General features: G+C 47.6%; 8 protein-coding genes across 8 annotated transcripts in view; 5 read left to right on the top strand and 3 right to left on the bottom strand.

The window, feature by feature from the left end:
• CANTADRAFT_26961 (uncharacterized protein) overlaps positions 1–400 on the top strand; it is a 604-nt gene extending 204 nt beyond the window's left edge. Inside the window, exon 1 of the mRNA XM_020207943.1 lies at positions 1–400. This exon is cut by the window's left edge and continues 204 nt beyond it. Coding sequence (XP_020063117.1) covers positions 48–257 — 210 coding nt within the window. The 5' untranslated portion in view covers positions 1–47 and the 3' untranslated portion in view covers positions 258–400.
• Positions 401–1642: 1242 nt separating this feature from the next.
• On the top strand, positions 1643–2584 carry CANTADRAFT_54534 (spermine synthase; the record flags this gene model as incomplete). The annotated part of the gene is made up of 1 exon (XM_020210335.1): positions 1643–2584. The coding sequence occupies one exon, from the start codon at positions 1643–1645 to the stop codon at positions 2582–2584; it is 942 nt and encodes a 313-aa protein (XP_020063116.1).
• Positions 2585–6740: 4156 nt separating this feature from the next.
• Positions 6741–8887, bottom strand: ECM25 (Ecm25p). The gene has a single exon (XM_020207942.1). The coding sequence runs from the start codon at positions 8583–8585 to the stop codon at positions 6783–6785; it is 1803 nt and encodes a 600-aa protein (XP_020063115.1). The 5' UTR covers positions 8586–8887; the 3' UTR covers positions 6741–6782.
• A 162-nt stretch (positions 8888–9049) lies between these two features.
• Positions 9050–12623, top strand: RPN1 (proteasome regulatory particle base subunit). Its single transcript, XM_020208259.1, has one exon. The coding sequence runs from the start codon at positions 9514–9516 to the stop codon at positions 12361–12363; it is 2850 nt and encodes a 949-aa protein (XP_020063114.1). The 5' UTR covers positions 9050–9513; the 3' UTR covers positions 12364–12623.
• Positions 12624–12882: 259 nt separating this feature from the next.
• CANTADRAFT_54447 (H(+)-transporting V0 sector ATPase subunit c'') lies at positions 12883–13473 on the bottom strand (the record flags this gene model as incomplete). Its single annotated transcript, XM_020210324.1, has 1 exon — positions 12883–13473. One exon carries the CDS (start codon positions 13471–13473, stop codon positions 12883–12885), a length of 591 nt encoding a protein of 196 aa, XP_020063113.1.
• Positions 13474–14614: 1141 nt separating this feature from the next.
• CANTADRAFT_55223 (uncharacterized protein) lies at positions 14615–15700 on the top strand (the record flags this gene model as incomplete). The annotated part of the gene is made up of 1 exon (XM_020210422.1): positions 14615–15700. The coding sequence occupies one exon, from the start codon at positions 14615–14617 to the stop codon at positions 15698–15700; it is 1086 nt and encodes a 361-aa protein (XP_020063112.1).
• A 347-nt stretch (positions 15701–16047) lies between these two features.
• CANTADRAFT_23100 (uncharacterized protein) lies at positions 16048–16954 on the bottom strand (the record flags this gene model as incomplete). Its single annotated transcript, XM_020206921.1, has 6 exons — positions 16048–16213; positions 16242–16391; positions 16432–16471; positions 16527–16737; positions 16816–16858; positions 16929–16954. The coding sequence occupies 6 exons, from the start codon at positions 16952–16954 to the stop codon at positions 16048–16050; spliced, it is 636 nt and encodes a 211-aa protein (XP_020063111.1).
• A 959-nt stretch (positions 16955–17913) lies between these two features.
• On the top strand, positions 17914–19656 carry CANTADRAFT_53991 (quinate permease; the record flags this gene model as incomplete). Its single annotated transcript, XM_020210274.1, has 1 exon — positions 17914–19656. The coding sequence occupies one exon, from the start codon at positions 17914–17916 to the stop codon at positions 19654–19656; it is 1743 nt and encodes a 580-aa protein (XP_020063110.1).
• Between the last annotated feature and the right edge of the window lie 277 nt (positions 19657–19933).

Below are 19933 nucleotides of genomic sequence, written 5' to 3'. Positions count from 1 at the left end.
CCGTGCAGGGGCCAGGACGCCCCGGATACCTGCGAGTACGTGGTCACATGACTACATCCTGGAAGCGCCTGGTGGGTTGTGATCACGTGACTTGCCATCCTTATGAGGCGAACCCACGCCAGGTTGCTCTCACCAAGCCCGCTTCCGGTGTTCTACTGCGACGCATAGCCCAGCGCAAGCTGGAGGTTGCCGTGGCTGTCTCGGCCAATGGGAGGCGGTGTTTTTCACATATCAACAAGCACATTCCATCCTTGTAAATTCCGTGGTTGCTTCTAGACTGCCAGGTGGGCAGTCTACCACGGACCACCAGAGCCCACAACGATGACACTTTTAGTGTTTTTAATAAATTAATTAGTCCCTATTTTACTACAACGATCTTAGTGAGAAGCGCATCCTCAGACTCCACTAGGTGATAACACGGTATTTGTATCGAGTTAAGATATCTACTGATTGGAGATATCTACTGATAAGATACTGATGAGATATCTTATCACAGCGAAATCTTCTAGTCTTCCAACTATACATGCAATTAGTTACGCTCAAGCCTCAATTCTTCCTTTAAAAGAGTAACATTTTCCTTCAAGCTAGTAGGTTCCTTTTAATAACAAAGGGGAGGAATTTATATCAAATTTGCCGTTTAGTCGATCCCCTTTAGGCGTAGAGAAAACTACAGTACAATAAAGAAAGTTAAAATGAAACTATTCCGCCTGAGTGCGCTCGGAACGGTGAAATAATTAAGCGGCAGAAATCAGCAGAGAGTCGAAATGGCTTGTCTGGAACTAGACCGGTACGCGAGAGCCTCAGTATGCATACTTCTTTATCAATTGCTTCAACGCAATAGTCAATTTCATTCGACCTCTCATATACCTACTCTTAGACTTCCTCAAAGCTTCCTAATTTTACCAGACTATATCTCTGCTATTCTGTCAATCCCAATATTTCTTAATTTGAATTTTTCTTCTTCTTCCACCTACTATTTATTTAATGTGCTGATATCTTGTTCTACTTATCATTACAACAGGGGTTGGAGCCAATATGTGAAATTAACCGAACCTGGAAATTATGTACCTGACTGAACGGGTGACATTTGTATTTTCAGTATGCCGCACCTCCCAACAGACTCCCCAACTCTCGAAAACGGCCTAGAATCCACTGCCTGCACCGATCCCATAGTTAGAGCATGAACCTTACTGCGACCGTGAAGATAATATTGAGCTGGACACGATTAAATGGTTTGTAGAAGTTTCTACCAGCTGCTTTAAGAGAAATTTTAAGCAATTAAAGAGACGCTAGCCAGTCTGAAATGGTCAACTGCTAAGGATTTCTTCCTAGAGTTCTCATGAAGCCAGTCAGTTCGGCGCAAGCCCACTATTTATAAAATTACCCACACTAGACTCGACAAATATTGGAGTGCGAGTTGAAATTGGGCTAGAAACTTCTCCATAAATACCCAGCAAATCACTGTGATGTATCGTTGAATCCAAACGTGCCCTTAGCTCACTTAATTGTTTGAAAACGATGTACAAGAAACGAATTCGATTATTCTCATAATCCTAGCCTCGCCTGCACACAAGCCCTGCCAACCATCTCTTGTTCACTCATCACGTGCCGTTCCATCTCTTCTTCACTCCATTCCACCACCATGACAGCTGCCACCCCCATAGACTTGGCCACATTCACGCACCCGCTGGTCCACCGCATGGGTGACCAGTTCTGGTTCCACGAAGTTTCACCAGACGCGTTTCCAGGCCAGTCTTTTGGACTCCAGATCGACTCCATCTTGTACCACACCCAGTCGCCTTTCCAGGACATCCTCATCTTCCATTCGACGTCGTACGGCAACGTGTTGGTGCTCAACGGCATAGTTCAGTGCACAGAGCGTGACGAGTTTGCCTACCAAGAGCTCATCACCCATTTGCCCATCATGGCCCATCCAGCCCCCAAAAAGGTGTTGGTGATTGGAGGAGGCGACTGTGGTGTACTTCGTGAGCTTGTCAAGCACGTGGACGACGGCACAGTCGAGTCCATAACCATGGTGGAAATCGACGACATGGTCATCAAGTTGCTGACGCAGTTCTTGCCCAACATGGCACGGTTCCACAACCACCCCTCAGTAGATCTCCGCATCGAAGATGGCTTCAAGTTCTTGAAGGAAACCACTGCCAAGTACGACGTCATCATCACCGACTCCTCGGACCCCGAGGGCCCAGCCGAGGAGTTTTTTCAGGAGTCCTATTTCCAGTTGCTTCAGAATGCGCTTGCTCCTGAGGGAGTGGTGATTATGCAAAGCAGCGAGAACATCTGGCTCAACATCGAGTACCTCCGTGGGCTTCTCGTCAAGGCCAAGGCTGTGTTTGCCAACGTGGACTACTGCCAGTGCTACATGCCCTCTTACACTTCGGGACAGTTGGGGCTTGTGATTGCCACCAACGACACCTCCAAGCGGTTGAGCCAGCCATTGCGGACGTTCGACGAGCAGAAGGAACGCGCGTTGTTCAAGTACTACAGCGCAGACGTGCACCGGGTGTCGTTTGTGATGCCCACTTGGGCCAAGGAAGTGTTGGGGAGATATCTGAACACGTGATTTGGATCATGTGATGCACTGTAATTAATATAGACCGTATGATACAGCAAGTTCAGCAGATATCCGGCTGGTGGGTTAACACTTTCTGAGTGTGCTCCAGGAGTAAAGTAGCACTCCTACTAAATTGAGTGAATTGCCTGATTAGCTCTTTTAGCGTGCACTAACGTTCCACGTTAAACTGATGTCGTACTTGAATATATTTATTAGTAATCCTTTACAAATAACCGTCCATGCTTCATAGTAGCTTCTGGCATTTACCTGGAAACGTCTTAGTCTTAACTCTTAATTAACTTTCACAGCATTTGCCAAGCTGATATCACACTTACTCAAAAAGAATGTATCACTAGTAGCTCCAGGTAGAACCACAGTAACCCTTCTTTCACTACCACAATTTGTGAGGTTGAATTGCATAATAGGTCACATCATCATTTTACATAGATTCATAACTATAAGCCAAAGGCTTCCCGACAAGTGTTAAAACAGAAGAAGTATTAGAGAAAGAGAAAGAGATGGCAAGGCTGGATGCTTAACACGTATTATTCATACTGATGGAGCATAATTATTCTTTCGTATGGTCTCGTATAATATTTATGGAGCACATTTCACAGTAATCTTATTAATTGGGTGCAACAAGATATCCTGGTTCGGAGACGCGAACTGACTAGCGAAGTACAACAATAAACACTGTATATGGACCACATGAATATTCACATGTGATATACACCACAATCAACTCTATTTGTAGACCCGCATGAATGCCCCCACCGATGCACAGCACGCAATGCGTTATTGTAGACCCACAGAGTGTTGACACTGATATGAAGCACCTAATTGGTTCCAGATAGCTCTCGTTGTAGTCAATTTAATTTCTTTGCTATTATTGTAGTCAAAAAAAAACAATAGAGCACTTATCTTCTTCGTTAACCGAAAGATAGTCGATGAACAAATTAATTTACAGTGGATTGAAATGAAATCCCTTCCAGAAACCAGCGCGGTGGGCGACCGGAGGTAGATGATATATACTCTTATTTTTCAGTATAGTCGACAGATCGGCAATAGCTCTGGTTACTGTCAATAAGCTTCTCTATGCCGCCAAAAGAACTCTTCTGGGGTCCATACATTCAAGGTGTGGTGAAGAAATAAATCGCGTGATTGATGATCACGTGATACCACGTCCTCTATTGTTGGTCTCCCACATGCCAATGCCCCTATTTAGGCAAACATCCGCCCAGGCATGCAAGGGTGGAATTCGCCGTAATCCCGGCATGTAGCAACCGCTATTGTCTATTGTGGGTTGATCAATGCATTGCCGCGCCTTTATATTCACGTGGCCTGGTGGGAATGTTTCCTTACTTCCAGTAATAGTAGGCCTACCACTAGCTGGACAGTCTGAGGAGAGCCAGCCATGCGTCCACTGGAGCTGATCACAACCGGAACTGCTGGAAGCTGTAAAGCGTAGTCGGGTGGTTATTTATCACGTGATGTTCGTTTTAAGTGCCCAATCCGTGCAAATTTGCTTCCTCTGCAGGCCAAGCATGGCCAGCCATCGGTCTCGAGAAGACTTTCAAGATCAACTAAGCAAGCCTTTATACTTCTATTGGTGATCGCGATGTAGTTTTGTGGTGTGGATCCAATCAAAAAATCCAGTCGCATGGAGTCTAACTAGAATGGTGCCACAGCGAAGGGATCCGATGGGGGTTTCTCTCATATTGTGCCTCCATATTTGAAGTAGTTTCGTTAATTATCGTTATACATACCTAGATTTCTACTTATTTTGTCTTGTAAGTTGATTTAATTAACGCAGTTCGACACCACATATACTCTTCTGACATAAAGACATACGCTGGTGGATAAAAAAAATGACATTGATTTAACGTAGAAAATTGCTTGGTATGAAGTAAATATTGCTGAAGATTGCAACGCAGGGGTTGTTGTATAAATTATCAAAGAAGTTTGAACCTTTTCGAACAATAAAACGTTCCTCAATCCCTGTTCTTGCTCTATGACTGCTATTTAAAATTTTGCAGACATCCTAATAAGATACACTTCTACCACGAAAACAGAGAATATGAGATATCGATAAGGATTCCAAAGGTTAAAGCGAATATCTTGTGTCCCTAGAAATTCAATAACGAGCAATTGTTAAGTACTGAAGAACGGATGGGAAACAGTTTCCGGGTGAATGCTCAAAGCATATAAGGAAATTCAAAGCTGTGAATTGAACATTACGAATCTAGACAAGCCTTTAAATTGCGTGTAGCAAAATTGTCCACTTGATAAAGGAAAGGACCACCGGCCATAATCAATCATGTGATATTGCGCACGTGATGCACATCCGTAAACAGCGTCACGTGTTCCCGCCCCTACATCGACAACTTCCGCCAGTCTTTTAACACCTACACTACTACCAAATAACACGACCCACCATCAGTTTCCGATCGTCATGTCCTCAACAGTTGAAGATGAAGAGTACGCCAGCAACATCGACGACCAGCTCCTCACCGCCGTCAAGCAGGAGGCAGGCGTGTCCCACTCCGAATTGGACGTCACCAGGGCAAAACTCGAGCAGATAGCCCATGCCGCAGCCTTGTCCGAACGGCCACTGCTGGTACAGCCAGGAGGTGGTAGCCATCACGGCTCTAAGGACAAGGAGCTTGGAGCCAGCACACGGATCGCTGGCGCCAATATGAACAAGCAATTCCAGCAACAACAAGCCCAACAACACGCACAACAACAACAACAAATCGCCTCCGAGGCCCATCTTCATCACTACGGCCAGCAGGAGGTGGACGAGTCCGAGTACAACATCCAGATCCCAGAACCCATCATCGACTCCAAGCTGCGGATCTATCCCGTGACGGAAAACACCATCACTGCCGAGGGCAACCTCATCACCAGACCCTATCCTGAGCAGGTGTTCCACAACCGCGAGGACTTGAACGAGTTCATCCAGGAGTTTGCGCGAGACAACGGATTTGGGGTGGTGATCGCACACTCCAACAAGAAGGCCATTTACTACACTTGCGAGCTCGGAGGGCGCTACAGACACAAGAAGTCCAAGAAGGACGGCGAGGAGCCCAAGGTCGACGTGGGTAACGGGTATTTGTTGGACCCCAACACAAAAACCAAGAAGTTGAAGTGTCCGTTCTCGATGACTGCCAGCTACAAGAAGTCCACCAGCGTGTGGACGTTGAGAACCACCTGCAACGAACACAACCATCCGCAGTTGGATCCATTGTCTAACCACCCCATGTTGAGAAAGCGGTCGGACGAGCTCAACTTGTTGATCTTGGACTTGTACAAAGTCGGCACCAAGCCATCGCACATCGAGTCCAAAATCAAGGAGCAGTACCCCGACGTGCTTATTAAGAGAGAAGACATCTATAACGAAATTAGAGGTTACAAGCGCAAGATCAAGAAGCAGTCGTCCAGATTCGGCTCCCATGCCGGCAGACTTGCCCAGTACAAAAAGAGACCAGGTGAAGAAGACGAGGCTGCGGTAGCTGCTGCTGCGTTCTTGAACGGTGCCAATGACGACGACACCAACGACGGCCAATCCACAGACGCCCATGTCTTACAGTACGAAATGCAACACCAACACAACCAGCACCAGCAAGAAGAATTCCAAAGACAGTTCAACCAGGCAGCGGTGGAAGCGGCCCAACAACAGCATTTGGACGACCATCACTACCAACAATACCAGCAACACCTCCAGGAACATGGCCTCCAGGATAACGACAGTACTGCGGCTGCTGCAATTGCTGCCGTGGCAAACGTGGCCCGCCTGCACCACCACCACCATCACAACGACTCGGGTGACTTGTCCATGGACAATATTGATAGTAGATTGGTTGGCGAGTAACCAAGTTGTTTAGTTCCTTCTTTCTTACATGTATTTGTTTTGTACACTAGTTAATTTCTGAAAACGTCTTCCATGAATAATGTAGAGCACAACGAAGTGTGTCCGATTTCAATCCTCCCGTGGTAGGGTTTATGAACTTAAACTAGCCCATCTAGTCAGGTCTAGATTGAGCAGGATCTTCATTGTACTAAACCGGAGTTAGACACTGATACCTCTTTCCTTTATATATTTTGTGAACGCTATCTAATTCGCTAAAAAAACCTGACTCCATACGATGGAAAATGAAATAAACAAATGCTGATAAAAATAATGCAATAGAAAAATCAGAACCAAGATTCACATACTGCTCAAGAGCTCCAATCCTTGTGTTCTTTCTTCAAATAATTTGGCCAACTCGCCAACCTTTCTCCCTCTGATAACGGGTTTTTTTACTGGCACCGTAGATTCCATGTTGAGCTGTGGCGGTAATGACTTCGATCTTGAATGCTGGCTATTAATGGTCCCTGTTTTTAATGTGCTTTCAAATTTGTACTTCTGGGGAGGATGTTGAAGGAACAAATTTGATACGTCCGAGAGCTTTTTCTTGGGGTACGGACTTGGATTGGGTACGTTTGCACTCGAATTCGTGGACGACGTGAGCGTGAACGCTGAAGAGGCCGACGAGTTTGAGCTGTAGCCCGAAAACATCGAGTCAGAACCCTCATGACCTCTGGTCGGGGATGCAGATCTGTGTGAAGTCACTGATTTGGGAGTATGTGGATAAGCATTGTCTGTACTAAAAGACTGTGTTTTGGCATGATACGGCAAGGGCCTTTCACTAGAGTTGAGAATATTGGTGGTGATGAAACTGACGCGGTAATTTTCTTCCTCCTCGTCGGCTTCAATCGCCTGGGCTTCATCCACTGTCAAATCATAACTTAAATCGTAGGAATCATCGAGTTTTTGGTTGTTGTCGCCATTCACAATTTGCTTCACAGTGGTGTAACTAAATTTCTTGCTCAAATCATCCCAGTATTCCAAGGTATTCTTAAAGAACCTGATGACAATCGATATGCTGTCCTTATTGTGGGACGATATAAGCTCGTGACTGAGACTGTAACACAAGCTCTTCGAAAGTGTGAGTGGGGTATGCTTTGTGATATCATTGTTCTTAAGTATTTTATGGCACAAATCACAGATCTGGACCAATAATTGACCAAACTCGTTGGATGCATCTTGGGAATGAACAGAGAAAATTTTTTGGAATGTGTTGAATGTGTATGTGAAGTCGTCTTTGATTGGTAGTGGAATTATGCTCGATGATATAAGTGGGCTCGATAGTTCCATCAATATCCTCTTAAAACCAGTCGAAATACAATAAAGGTCCCAATCATTAATCCAGATCAATTGATTTCTATCGATGCACTGGTAAAACACGTCTGTGTTGATTTTGTTTCCCGGCTTATGGAACAACAATTCCACCTTGTCTCCGTAATTGTTGATGATATTGAATATTTGATAGAAATGATGGTAAAATACCGGGTTGGTCTGAGGGTGGAGCTTGGTATATGGGTTGAGCAAGGGAGTGTATCTCATTGCGAGCTTGATCTCGTTTTCAATCAAGAGATTATGCTTGTAGACGTTCAAGGAGATCTTGAGCTTTGTGATATCGACGTAGTTGCTCAATTGCGATATGCTAGAACAGTGTATAATGACATTTTTGGTGACGCTACTGGAGGGACCAGTCTCGACCCCTGAGGTCAACAAGTCGCCAAGAGTAGTGATGGTGAAGGTGTCGATGAGCTTGTTCAACTGGGCAAAGTTCTTCTTGGTCATGTTGTAGTTGGCAAAGATCTGGGTGATGGACTTGACGAACCAACTATCGTGCACAGTGATGATCTTGAGCAAGTTATCCAAATTGGAGGAGTCGGCCAAAAACTTCTTGAGGAACTTGATGCCCCAGATCCAGCTGATCTTGTTGAGCCCACAACTGAACATGATTAACACGTATGGACTGGTGGGGAGACCTGTCATCAAAGTAGGAATGAATTCCTCGTAATTTATGGACTCTGTGGAGGGCAAGAACGAGGTATCAAAGATGTAGACAGGGAACCCCGAGGTGGGGTCCAAGATGTCCGATTTGTACAAGATTCTGTCCATTCTGAACACGCTAGACACAAAAATGGGTATAACTGGATGGATTTTGGTCTATTTGGGACGGGTTTTTTGGGGGGAAATTGAGGATGTGGCTGGTTCCTGAGTTGGGCTTATTGAGCGATCTGACCGACCGTAAGACCCGAAATCGCGTGGTGGTTCTTGCAAGGTGGAGCAGGATAAATGGGGTTGTGGGAACTCAGTGGGCAAATAATAAACACACGCGAATAGCGACACTGGCGCGACATGGTGCCAGGTGGAAAGGAGCGACGAAGGTGTGTGTCTGTACAGTTTACGGTCGGGAGGACTTAGGCTCCTAGCAGTACTGATATCGTGTTGGATAATAGAACTGGCTATAGCGTTAGTAGCTGTTCTGTCGTAGTGGTAGTCCAAATTGTCCTGTTGATTTACCACAACCCTGACAGTCTTCGCGACGCTTTCCCTAGTCCTAGCGCGAGGCTGTCAAATCTAGCGAGACTTCGCACGAGGATCAATGTCGCACCACAATCCTTCCCGCAAACCCAGCAAGATACTGACAGAGTATGCCAGCGAGACTGCACTAACTATAGCTTATTTAAAGTCATTGTAGCTAGTTATTCTAGTTCTTTAGAGTAATCCACTACTGTAGCTCATTAATCCAGCTAATACTCCAGCTGCTCTTGCTTACTTCCTTCTGAATGGTATGACAAGTTCAGTCTCTATCCTCCCCATCCGCTCGCTGTGCTCGCACCGTAGCGTCGCACCAGGTCCCTAAAATGGTCCCCATTTTTCTCCATGGTTGCTTTTTCGCACCGGACCCACACTAATTCTCGCCCTCCAGTCCCTAACCTCTCGCTAGCCTCCCTCGCCCTCGCCCCCGCGACCGCGCGCTCGTCGCTCATTCAACATTTGCCATCCAATCCACCACCACCCACCACTTCACTCTTCCAGCACAATGTCTCCTGCAAAAGAAGAAGTGACCTCCGAACACGCCAAGAAACAGCCTCCCAAGGCACCCAAGGAAGAAGAGTTGTCTGAAGAAGACCAACACTTGAAAGATGAATTGGAATTGCTCGTGGAAAGATTGAACGAAGCCGACCACAAGGTGGATTTCTACCAACAGTGCTTGACCACTTTGAAGACGTTCATCAAGGACTCCACCACCTCCATGACCGCGGTGCCCAAGCCATTGAAGTTCTTGAGGCCCCACTACCCCAACTTGACCGAATTGTACACCCGCTGGAATGACAAGTCCGACTCCTCCTACGCCGCCATCATCATCAAGCTTGCGGATGTGTTATCGGTGTTGGCTATGACATACTCCGACGACGGCAAGAAGGACTCCTTGAAATACCGCTTGTTGTCGTTCGAAGAGCCCATATCAGACTGGGGCCACGAATACATGCGCCACTTGGCCTTGGAGATCGGCGAGGCCTACCAGGAATCGTTGGGGTCTGAGGACAACACCACCGACCGTTTGATCCAGTTGGCGTTGAAGATCGTGCCATTCTTCTTGAAACACAACGCCGAGGCCGACGCTGTCGACTTGTTGCTCGAGATCGAAAGCATCGATAAGTTGCCCCAATACATGGACGAGAGCACCTTCGCCAGAGTGTGTCTCTACATGGTCAGCTGTGTTCCGTTGTTATCTCCCCCAGATGACACCTCCTTCTTGGAGACCGCGTTTGCTATCTACTTATCCTACAACCAATTGCCCCAGGCCTTGACCTTGGCCATCAAGTTGGACGACGAAAGCTTGATCAAACAGGTGTTCGAGGTTACCAACGACGACTTGGTCCACAAACAATTGGGGTTCATCTTGTCCCACCAATACAGTAACTTCAAATACCCTGGTGACAACCCCGAGGTCCAAGAAACCATCTCCAACTCCAAATTACACGAATACTACGCCTACCTCGTGAAGGAACTTAATTTATTGGACCCCAAGGTTCCGGAAGATATCTACAAGTCCCACTTGGAAAATGCTAAATTCGGTTTGGGAACTTCTGGCTCAATTGACTCGGCCAAGCAGAACTTGGCTACTGCATTTGTAAATTCCTTCATCAACTTGGGTTACGGTACCGATAAATTGATCCAAACTGAAGAGGACAACAAATCCTGGATCTACAAGACCAAGGGCCCTGGTATGATTTCCACCACCGCGTCTTTGGGTTCTATTCACCAGTGGAATATCAACGATGGTTTGCAACACTTGGATAAGTACACTTATTCCTCAGACGACGAAATCAAAGCTGGTGCCTTGTTGGGTATTGGTATTGTGTCTTCCAACGTCCACGACGATGTTGACGCTGCCTTGGCTTTATTGCAAGAATACGTCTCTGATCCAAACAAGCTTTTGCAAGCATCCGCTATTAACGGTCTCGGAATTGCGTTTGCTGGCTCTAGCAACGAAGAGGTTTTAAACTTATTATCACCATTGGTGTCTGATTCCGATGTATCTATGGAAATCTCGTCCTTGGCTGCCTTGGCTTTGGGTCATGTTTTCGTAGGAACTTGCCACGGTGACATCACATCAACCATCTTACAAAGTTTGCTAGAAAAGGACTTCTCTCAATTAACCAATAAGTTTGTTAAGTTCATGTCCTTAGGTTTGGGTTTATTATACATGGGCAAGACCGATCAAGTGGAATACGTGTTGGAAACCATTGAAGCCATTGAGCATCCAATCAACAAGACTTTGAAGGTTTTGGTTAATATCTGTGCTTATGCCGGTACTGGTAATGTGTTACAGATCCAGTCTTTGTTGCAAATGTGTACCGCTAAGCCAAAGGATGTTTTAGCTGAAGAAAAGAAGTTGGAACAAAGTGAAGAGGACCAAAAGAAGACAGAAGTCAAGGAAGAAAACAAGGATGTGGAGATGGAAGATACCGAGTCCAGTGACAAGAAGCCAGAAGAAAAGGAAAAGCCTGAGGAAGCAGAAGAGGAAGAACTTGATGGTGAGGACTCGGACGACAACGAAAGTGACGAAGAATTATACCAAGGTATTGCCGTGCTAGGTTTAGCCTTGATTGCCTTAGGTGAAGACATTGGTCAAGACATGTCGTTGCGTCACTTCTCGCACTTGATGCATTACGGAAACTCGTTGATACGTAGGGCTGTTCCTTTGGCGATGGGTTTGGTTTCTGCCTCTAACCCACAAATGAAGGTCTTCGACACCTTATCTCGTTACTCGCATGACCCTGACTTGGAAGTTGCCCAAAATGCCATCTACTCCATGGGTTTGGTTGGTGCCGGAACCAACAATGCTAGATTGGCCCAGTTGTTGAGACAATTGGCCTCTTACTACATCAAGTCTCCCGATTCATTGTTCATGGTTAGAATTGCCCAGGGTATTTTACACTTGGGTAAGGGAACCTTGACTTTGACTCCATTCAACTCTGAGAGAACTATCTTGTCGAAGGTTTCTTTGGCCTCCTTGTTGACCATTTCCATTGCTCTCTTGGATCCAAAGAGTTTCATCTTGAGTGATTCCACCACCGAAACCACCCACCAATTATTGTACTACTTGACGCCTGCCATCAAGACCAGAATGTTGGTCACTGTTGACGAGCAATTGAACCCAATCAAGGTCAACGTCAGAGTAGGTCAGGCTGTGGATGTTGTTGGACAAGCTGGTAAGCCTAAAACCATCACTGGATGGGTGACCCAGTCCACTCCTGTGTTGTTGAACTACGGCGAAAGGGCCGAGTTGGAGTCTGACGAGTGGATCAGCTTGAGCAACTCGTTGGAGGGGGTGGTAATTTTGAAGAAAAACCCCGACTACATGGAGGTGGAAAACAGTTAAATTGGAGATTCGTTTAGATAATAAATTACGTGCCTAATGAATGTAGTTAGAATTAGTGAAATTCGCTCAGATAATAAATAGGTGAGGAGGAAACAGTGGAGATAATTGAGTGACAAATGTAAAGAAAGCTTGGAGATACTAGGGGTAAAAATTATTATCTATGAGTTGGTGGAAAGTAAGCTTAGAGATTCGGTTGGTGGAGAACAGTTGAATACGCTAATAATTACGAGACTATTGAAAAAGTAAAGAAGCTTCGTTTAGTAGTAAATGAGGTGACGATTATGGAAAACAACAAACTCGAACACCAATTACGTGCCTATTCAGTGAACCGGTGGGCAGAATTCAGTTCGTAACCAGTAAAATTAGATCATAAATTACGTGACTATTGAAAACAGTAAACTGGAGATTCGTTTAGATAATAAATTACGTGACTATTCAATGAGTTGGGGGAAGTAAAGTTGAGCTACCAATGAGGTTGCCATCGATAGACCGATGCTGGCGTAGCACGTGACCGGCAGTCTACAGGAATTCTTCTGCCTTACCGGCCATCAACAACCCGACAATCAACCCAAACAACCCCAATACCGAGCCGAAAATCTCAACCACCAAGATCTTGACGAAAAGCGAGGTGTCAGCAGCGTCACTGATGGCGGCGGTGGATCCAGTAACACCCACGGCGACACCACAAATCAAGTTGGTGACACCAACGGTCAACCCAGCCCAGAAAAGCGAGTATCCAGTGTACAAGTTGGAAGGCGAGTAGAGCGCATCCTCAGGCACGTTGGCCAACTTGGCCGAGAACACAATGGCCATAATCAACCCGTAGATAGCCACCACCTCACAGAAAATGATGGAAATCAAGTTTTTGGTGGTGATTCTGGGGACCTTGACACCAGCACCGATGATGGAGGAGCCAGTGATGAAGATACCCCACGCAGCACCCACGACAGAAAGACCAATGCAACTGGCAATTCCCAAGTTTGCCCAAAGATAAGGAGAGGTGGACTCCAAGAAGCGACCGACATTGAAGACCTCACCGGAGTTGTTGAACAACATGTAGCCGCCGACGGTCAATAAGGACGCCAAGAGAAGCGACTTTGCCACAGACATGGTTGGAGTATGGATGTGGGGCGTGATGGAAGATGGAGATTGATGGGCGGTAGTTCGAGTTGAAGAATGAGCGACGGTAGGTTGGCGGATTGCGGGTTGGGTGAAGCAGTTTGCTGGTTGGGTGAAGCAGTTTGCTGGTTGGGTGAAGCAGTTTGCTGGTTGGAAGTGGTTTGCGGGTTGGGCTCAATTCGCGGGTTGGGCTTGGGTCCCAGTTTGCAGGTTGACACCATATGAGAGCTTTTGCCGGTTAGCCTTCTGTTGGCTTCGCGGGTTGGCCCTGTTTTGGCCTTTCTGCCCGGCCCCACCCACGACATTGTGACGTTACATCAGACCAGCTGAGCCTCTGTGGACCCTGGTGGTGGTATGCTTCACTTGACCGGGTAAACAGGTTGGTCAACCAGCAAAGGTGTTATCCATTCTGAGAAGAGAATCTGCACGTTATAGGCGTTGACATCGGTGAACCAAATCGGGACAACTTTAACCCAAATTGTCTCGGTTGCGTGGCTGCAACGACTGTTGGCTTCTGGGGCTCGAATTAGAGCTGCTAAATAAACTCGACAATCAGGTGGACTTGTAGATGAATGGGTCAATTTAGTGCGGAGGAAGCTGAAGACTGGATAAACGTTTTAAGCCTTTGTGGTTGGCCATGTAGGCTTTATCTATATCCTGCCAATTTAGGAGTGTGGGGGGTTTCGCCTTGGCTTCTCCAGAGCTAGCATAAATTTTACGCTGATGCAACATCGTGCATTATCATTGCCCAATACTGCCATTTTGAAAAATCGCTACCTTTCTGGCAGTATCGCCCCCACTCGGGTAGTTTCGCCTCCACCTTCTTACATACACCGTAACGTGCCCTCCAGTGCACGGAATTACCGGTAACACGTCCTCCTGCTTAGTAATTTCACCCCAACCGGGTCGACCTGCTAGGTGAATCCCGATAGAATGTCGCGCCGCAGCCACGACATTCTGGGGAAATGCAACCTCAAAATATCCACGGACTATATGAGGAACCCTTTCGGCTGTCATACGCTCGACACAACTAGTAATATTATTCAAAAGTATGTACCACCTCAGAATTGTGCCAACTGCTCATTAGTACCCACTGCGGGGGTATAGTAATCAATAGCCGTACTAACGTTAGATGGTTAACTGGGGTATTGTTGGAGCTGGAGGGATCTCCTCCAGATTCGTTGCTGACTTGAAGGTTTTGATTGCCAATCCTGCTGGCCCAAACAAGATCAAGCACACTATCGGAGCTGTTGCATCCACCCAGATCGAAAAGGCAGAAAAGTTTATCAACGAGTTCATTGGTGACGGTTATGGCACCAAAGCCGTTGGTTACGATGAAGTGATCAACGACCCCTCAATCGATGTGTTGTACATCGGTTTGCCACACACCCTCCACGCTCCATTCGTGGTGCGTGCCATCGAAGAAGGTAAGAAGAACATTCTCTGTGAAAAGCCCATCACCATCAACGCCAGGGAGTTGGAAGACATTTTGGCTGCTGCCAAGAAGCACAACGTCTTCTTCATGGAAGCCATGTGGTCCAGATACTTCCCAACCTTCCTCGAGTTGCAAAAGAAGCTCTACGACGACAAGGTTATCGGTGACATCAAGAAGGTCCAATGTACCTTCAACACCGACTCCAAGGAGTTCCCAATCACCCCTGAACACCGTGCCGCCAACAAGAAGCTCGGAGGAGGTGCTTTGTTGGACATTGGAATCTACCCAATCACCTACGCCAGAACATTCTTGGACCCATCCGCAGACCCAACCAAGGACTGGTCTATTTCCTCCGAGTTGATCATGGAATCGTTGACCGGAAACAAGGCGGACGAAGTCGACTTCGTTGCCAGCGCCATCTTCAACGACAAGACCCGCAAGCAACAAGCGTCCATCAGCGCCAGTTTCCATACCGAGTCTGACGGCAACATCGTTTCTATTGAAGGTACTTTGGGTAGAGCCTACGTCAAGGCCATTGGCGACACTCCATCTCCACAAGGCTACAAGATCGTGTTGAAGGATGGCAGTGTGATCGAGAAGGATTTCTTTGCCGACTTGAACGGTGGTGAGGGTTTCTGGTACGAGGCCGTCGAGGTTGGAGAGGTTTTGGCCAAGGGTGGTAAGCAAAGTGAGCTCATGTCGTGGGATGAAAGCAGAAAGATCATGTGGGTACTTGACACCATCAGAAAGCAAAACGACTTTTTTTACGAACAAGACCAGTAGATTGCTGGAATATACGCTGTGAGAGATGACAGATAGATGCAAGAGTACAACGCTGTGAGAGGTGTTGCGTAGAGTGTAGTGCAGAATTGGCCCAGATTAGTGACTTTGGAGCGAGATTAATGCGATAAGAGCACAACTTGATGATTTGGGGGGAAATACCCAGTGACTGGTAAAGCCGAGTCGCAGCTGTTGAGGAAGAGGAGCTTTCTAAATGCACAGCTCCATACACAGAACACATTATGTTTTCATTTGCCAGATGAATTCTTTAGAAACGGCCGAAAATAATGTTGTTGGCACGGCTTGTGGCCGGCGCCGGAGTGAGTTTTTCCCGTTGTGTGGGAAGTGGCTTAGGCCAGGCTTATACTCGGCTGAGAAAATGCCCTTGGAGTCGATTCTCTCACCAGCCGCATGTAGTTCGACAATGGTTGAGAGAAAGGGCCGTCGGAGGCCACGGGTGGATTAATGCCCCGTGTGCCGATAAGCAAGTTCCATTTGTATTGCTCCAACGAATTACTGGAGAGAGGAAAGCCCCAACACTTACAAAAACTCCGATTCTAACTTTAGGCTTTGGCCATCCCCACACGGTATTTCAGCTTGAGTCCGAAGTGGGTCTATTGAGATACGAGGTGCTAGAAGTGTGTAGACGACTGGGGATCGACATCCAGGAGGTTCTCGGAGTTCGTGGAGTGAACTGAGTAATGGATTTGACGACACTCATCATGGACACTCACGGGATTTGACAACTGGTCTTAACACGGACCATCGCCTGCTCTATACAGTATGCGAGCCCGTTTTCAGCAAATATCCATTTGACACCTGCACTTACTATCCACCCCACCAGGGTCCTGCATCACTGCGCCCGGCGTGGCTGAAGCATGCTTTCCCTCGCCTGGCACCTTGGCCATTTCCATCACGATAACAACTCCACATTTACCACCACAATTGCCACCGCCTGCTGGGTCCTCTTCAGTCCCCGAAACTTCGTGTTGCCCCGACACCAGCACCATCATCATTCCAGGATTTGCGCCTTTTCGCAACTGTCAGCCGTGCCCAGCATTTTCAGCATGTCCCGGACATTTAGTCGTGCAAAAAAAGTCTTGCCATCTGGCACTGACGTGTTTGACTCCCTTGGCGCCCTTGGCGGGTTGCATTATCCGTCTGCCAACGTGCGAAGACACATCCGTCACAGGGAGCCATCACAGGAAGCCATCACCACTGAAGAACCCACCGGCACAGGGCGCAGTTTTTCCCCATGGTGAATCATCGAACAATAGACCGCTACAACGGCGGATCTGGGGAGTGCATGAGAACCACGGCACAGTCGCTCTTGTTCCTATTATGGTTAGAAGTGTTGCTCCCACGGCGGAATAGCCTCCCAGCTTACTCTCCCTGGCCAGTTGTTGGTTCGCGGGTATGCACTCGCCTGCAGAATTTCCGCGCTAGCTGCCGGTTTGTGCCCCGCACCCCTCATGCTAAGAAAACATTTGGCCGCAAATTTCTTAGCTCTCCGGGCTAATAAACATCGAGGGGACGCTCCAGGACCATGTTGGGAGGGGACGGCCCCTTTTGCGGTGGCTATCGGTGCTCTGCGGCACCCTATTGGCCAGCCTCGCGTGGAGTGGGTGGCGCGGGCTCGATCCCAGCTTTCGTGGCACCCATCGGAGTTGGCACCCTCCGTTGACATGCATTTGCTGCCCAGAAAACGGGTTTGTGGGACATGCTTCGATTGTGGGGGAGAATCGGGTTACACTTGCAGCACTACCTACACTCAGGCAGTAAGCCACCACGGAGGAACAGGTGTTGTGTGGACTCCACAAGATGAATTGCCGCACCGGGCTCTGTGGCCAGCTCCCAGCTGGAACCACTCCAAACCGTCCAATTTGCACCCATCCACCACCGACCACTGACCACCACTACCACAACCACCGCCCCACCCCCACGTCCCTCCCCCACTGCCCCTCGCGCTCCGGCTCCGACACCGGTGGTTGCAACTGATTAGGCACATTTGACGTAGTGGGGGCTCCACCCAAACCATGCCATCTCCAAACTAATAAACCGTGAGGGGTATTGTGCAACTACCCCGGAGGATCGGTGGGTGGGGTTGCCGCTAGTGGAACCATCTGCATCAGCTGCACCACCAGCACGTAAACCAAGTATACAAATCGCAGTATATAAACCTTGCAACCTCTCCAGTCCAGTCGTCCTCATCAGCAATGAGTTTGCAAGAAAAGTACAACAACACGGTCACAGTCACCGAGGACAAGGAGCCTGAACCCACCAAGAGGTTCAGATGGAGAGTGGTCGACGACCACTCGCCCAAAGAGATCTACAACTTCACCTTGTACTTCACCGTGTTCGTGTTCGGAATTTTGGGTGCTGCCAGAGGCTACGACGAAGGTTGTATTTCGGGTGCAACCAACCAGAAGTCGTTCAAGAAGTTGTTTGGGCTCTCGGACCCCAAAAAGGATAAGCACCAGATCGCAGACTTGAAGTCCAACATCACCTCCATGGTGCAATTGGGCTCGGTTGGTGGTGCGCTTCTCGCCATGTGGTCCGTCGACTACCTCGGTAGAGTCAGAGCCTTGCAAGAGGTGTGTGTTATTTGGATTGCCGGTGCCATCATCCAGATCACCGCCAGAACCGTTGGCCAGTTGTACGTCGGAAGATTGCTTGAAGGTTTCGCCATTGGCCAGACCACCACCATTGGTCCTACCTTCATGTCGGAAGTGTCTCCTCCTGCCTACCGTGGATTGTTCGGATGTCTCTTCTCGGGTGCCGTCTACTTCGGAATCTTCACTTCTTACGCTGCCAACTACGGCTCTGCTAAGCACATCTCGTCTGACTCGCACAACCAGTGGATCATCCCAACCTCCATGAAAATCGCGTTGGCTGGCTTGGTGCTCATCGGTTCCTTCTTCTGTGTCGAGTCCCCCAGATGGTTGGTCAAGGTCAGAAAGAACGACAAGGCATTGCAAAACTTGTGCAAGTTAAGACGTTTGCCCCCAGACCACCCATACATTGTTGGTGAATTGAGTGACATCAACGAAGCCGTTTTGGCCGAGAAGATTGCCAACGAAGACTACTCCTTGTGGCAAAAAATGAGAGACATCTTCGTGGTCAAGTCCGTTAGATACCGTTTCTTCATGATTGGTGCCATGTCCCAGGTTTTGGGACAATGGAGTGGTGCCAATGCCATCACCATCTACGCCAACGACTTGTTCAGTTTCATCGGAGTCAAGGGAATCGAAACCATGAAGATGACCGTGATTTTGGGTGTTGTCAAGTTCGTGGGTGCCTACTTCTCTGCCTTCTTCATTATCGATTTCCTTGGTAGAAGAAAGGCCTTGTACATCGGTATCTCCCTCCAGATGCTTACCATCTTGTTCTTTGCCATTTTCCTCCACATTGTTCCACAAGCCACCGACCCAGACTCGGTTTTGACCAAGTCGCAAAAGGCTGCCAGTAAGGGTGCTATGGCTGCATTGTATCTTTCTGGTGTTGGATGGACCATGGGTTTCAACTCGGTTCAATACTTGTTGGGTTCGGAGATCTTCCCCTTGGGTCTCCGTTCTTTCGGACAATCGTTGATCATGGTGTTGCACTTTGCCAACCAGTTCGGTAACTCCAAGGCCGTGCCCAAGATGTTGTTGGCCATGGACAACTTCGGTGCCTTCTACTTCTTTACCACAGTCTGTGCCATGGCTCTCTTCTGGTCCTGGTTCTTCATCCCAGAAATCTCGGGTAGATCCCTTGAAAGTATGGAAGAAGTGTTCAACTTGCCATGGTACCTTATCGGAAGAAGGGGTGCCACTTTGTGCCCAGATACCTCCGAGGTCAACAAGATCAACTACAACCGCAGATACAGCATCGAAGAGGTTCACAACGAAGGCAAGGACAAGCCAAGCCACGAGTTTGCCGAAAACGCTTCCATCGATAGTAAGGAAAACAAGGTCTAAGTTTCCTCGGCTTCTGCCGGGATCCCTAGCTGGCTCTCATAGCAGGTTTCTATGTTGGCTCTTGCCAGACATGTTTTTCCTGAGTTTTTTTTTTCAGGTTTTGATTGCGTCTATATTTTTTCGCGGTTGCAATTTTGCAACCGTGCCAATAAATTGTTCTATTTGTGCACTCACTGTAACTACCAGTATGAAGTTTTCTGTTCCAACTATTATTATCTTTGGAGTTTCGCTTGGGCTTTCGTGTGCTGACGGCCACAATTCAGCTAATTCTAGTAGC

Source organism: Suhomyces tanzawaensis, assembly GCF_001661415.1.
Source record: "Suhomyces tanzawaensis NRRL Y-17324 unplaced genomic scaffold CANTAscaffold_6, whole genome shotgun sequence".
NCBI lineage: Eukaryota > Fungi > Ascomycota > Pichiomycetes > Serinales > Debaryomycetaceae > Suhomyces > Suhomyces tanzawaensis.
Note: the sequence above shows the minus strand (reverse complement) of the source record. Positions and strands in the feature narration are given on the sequence as shown.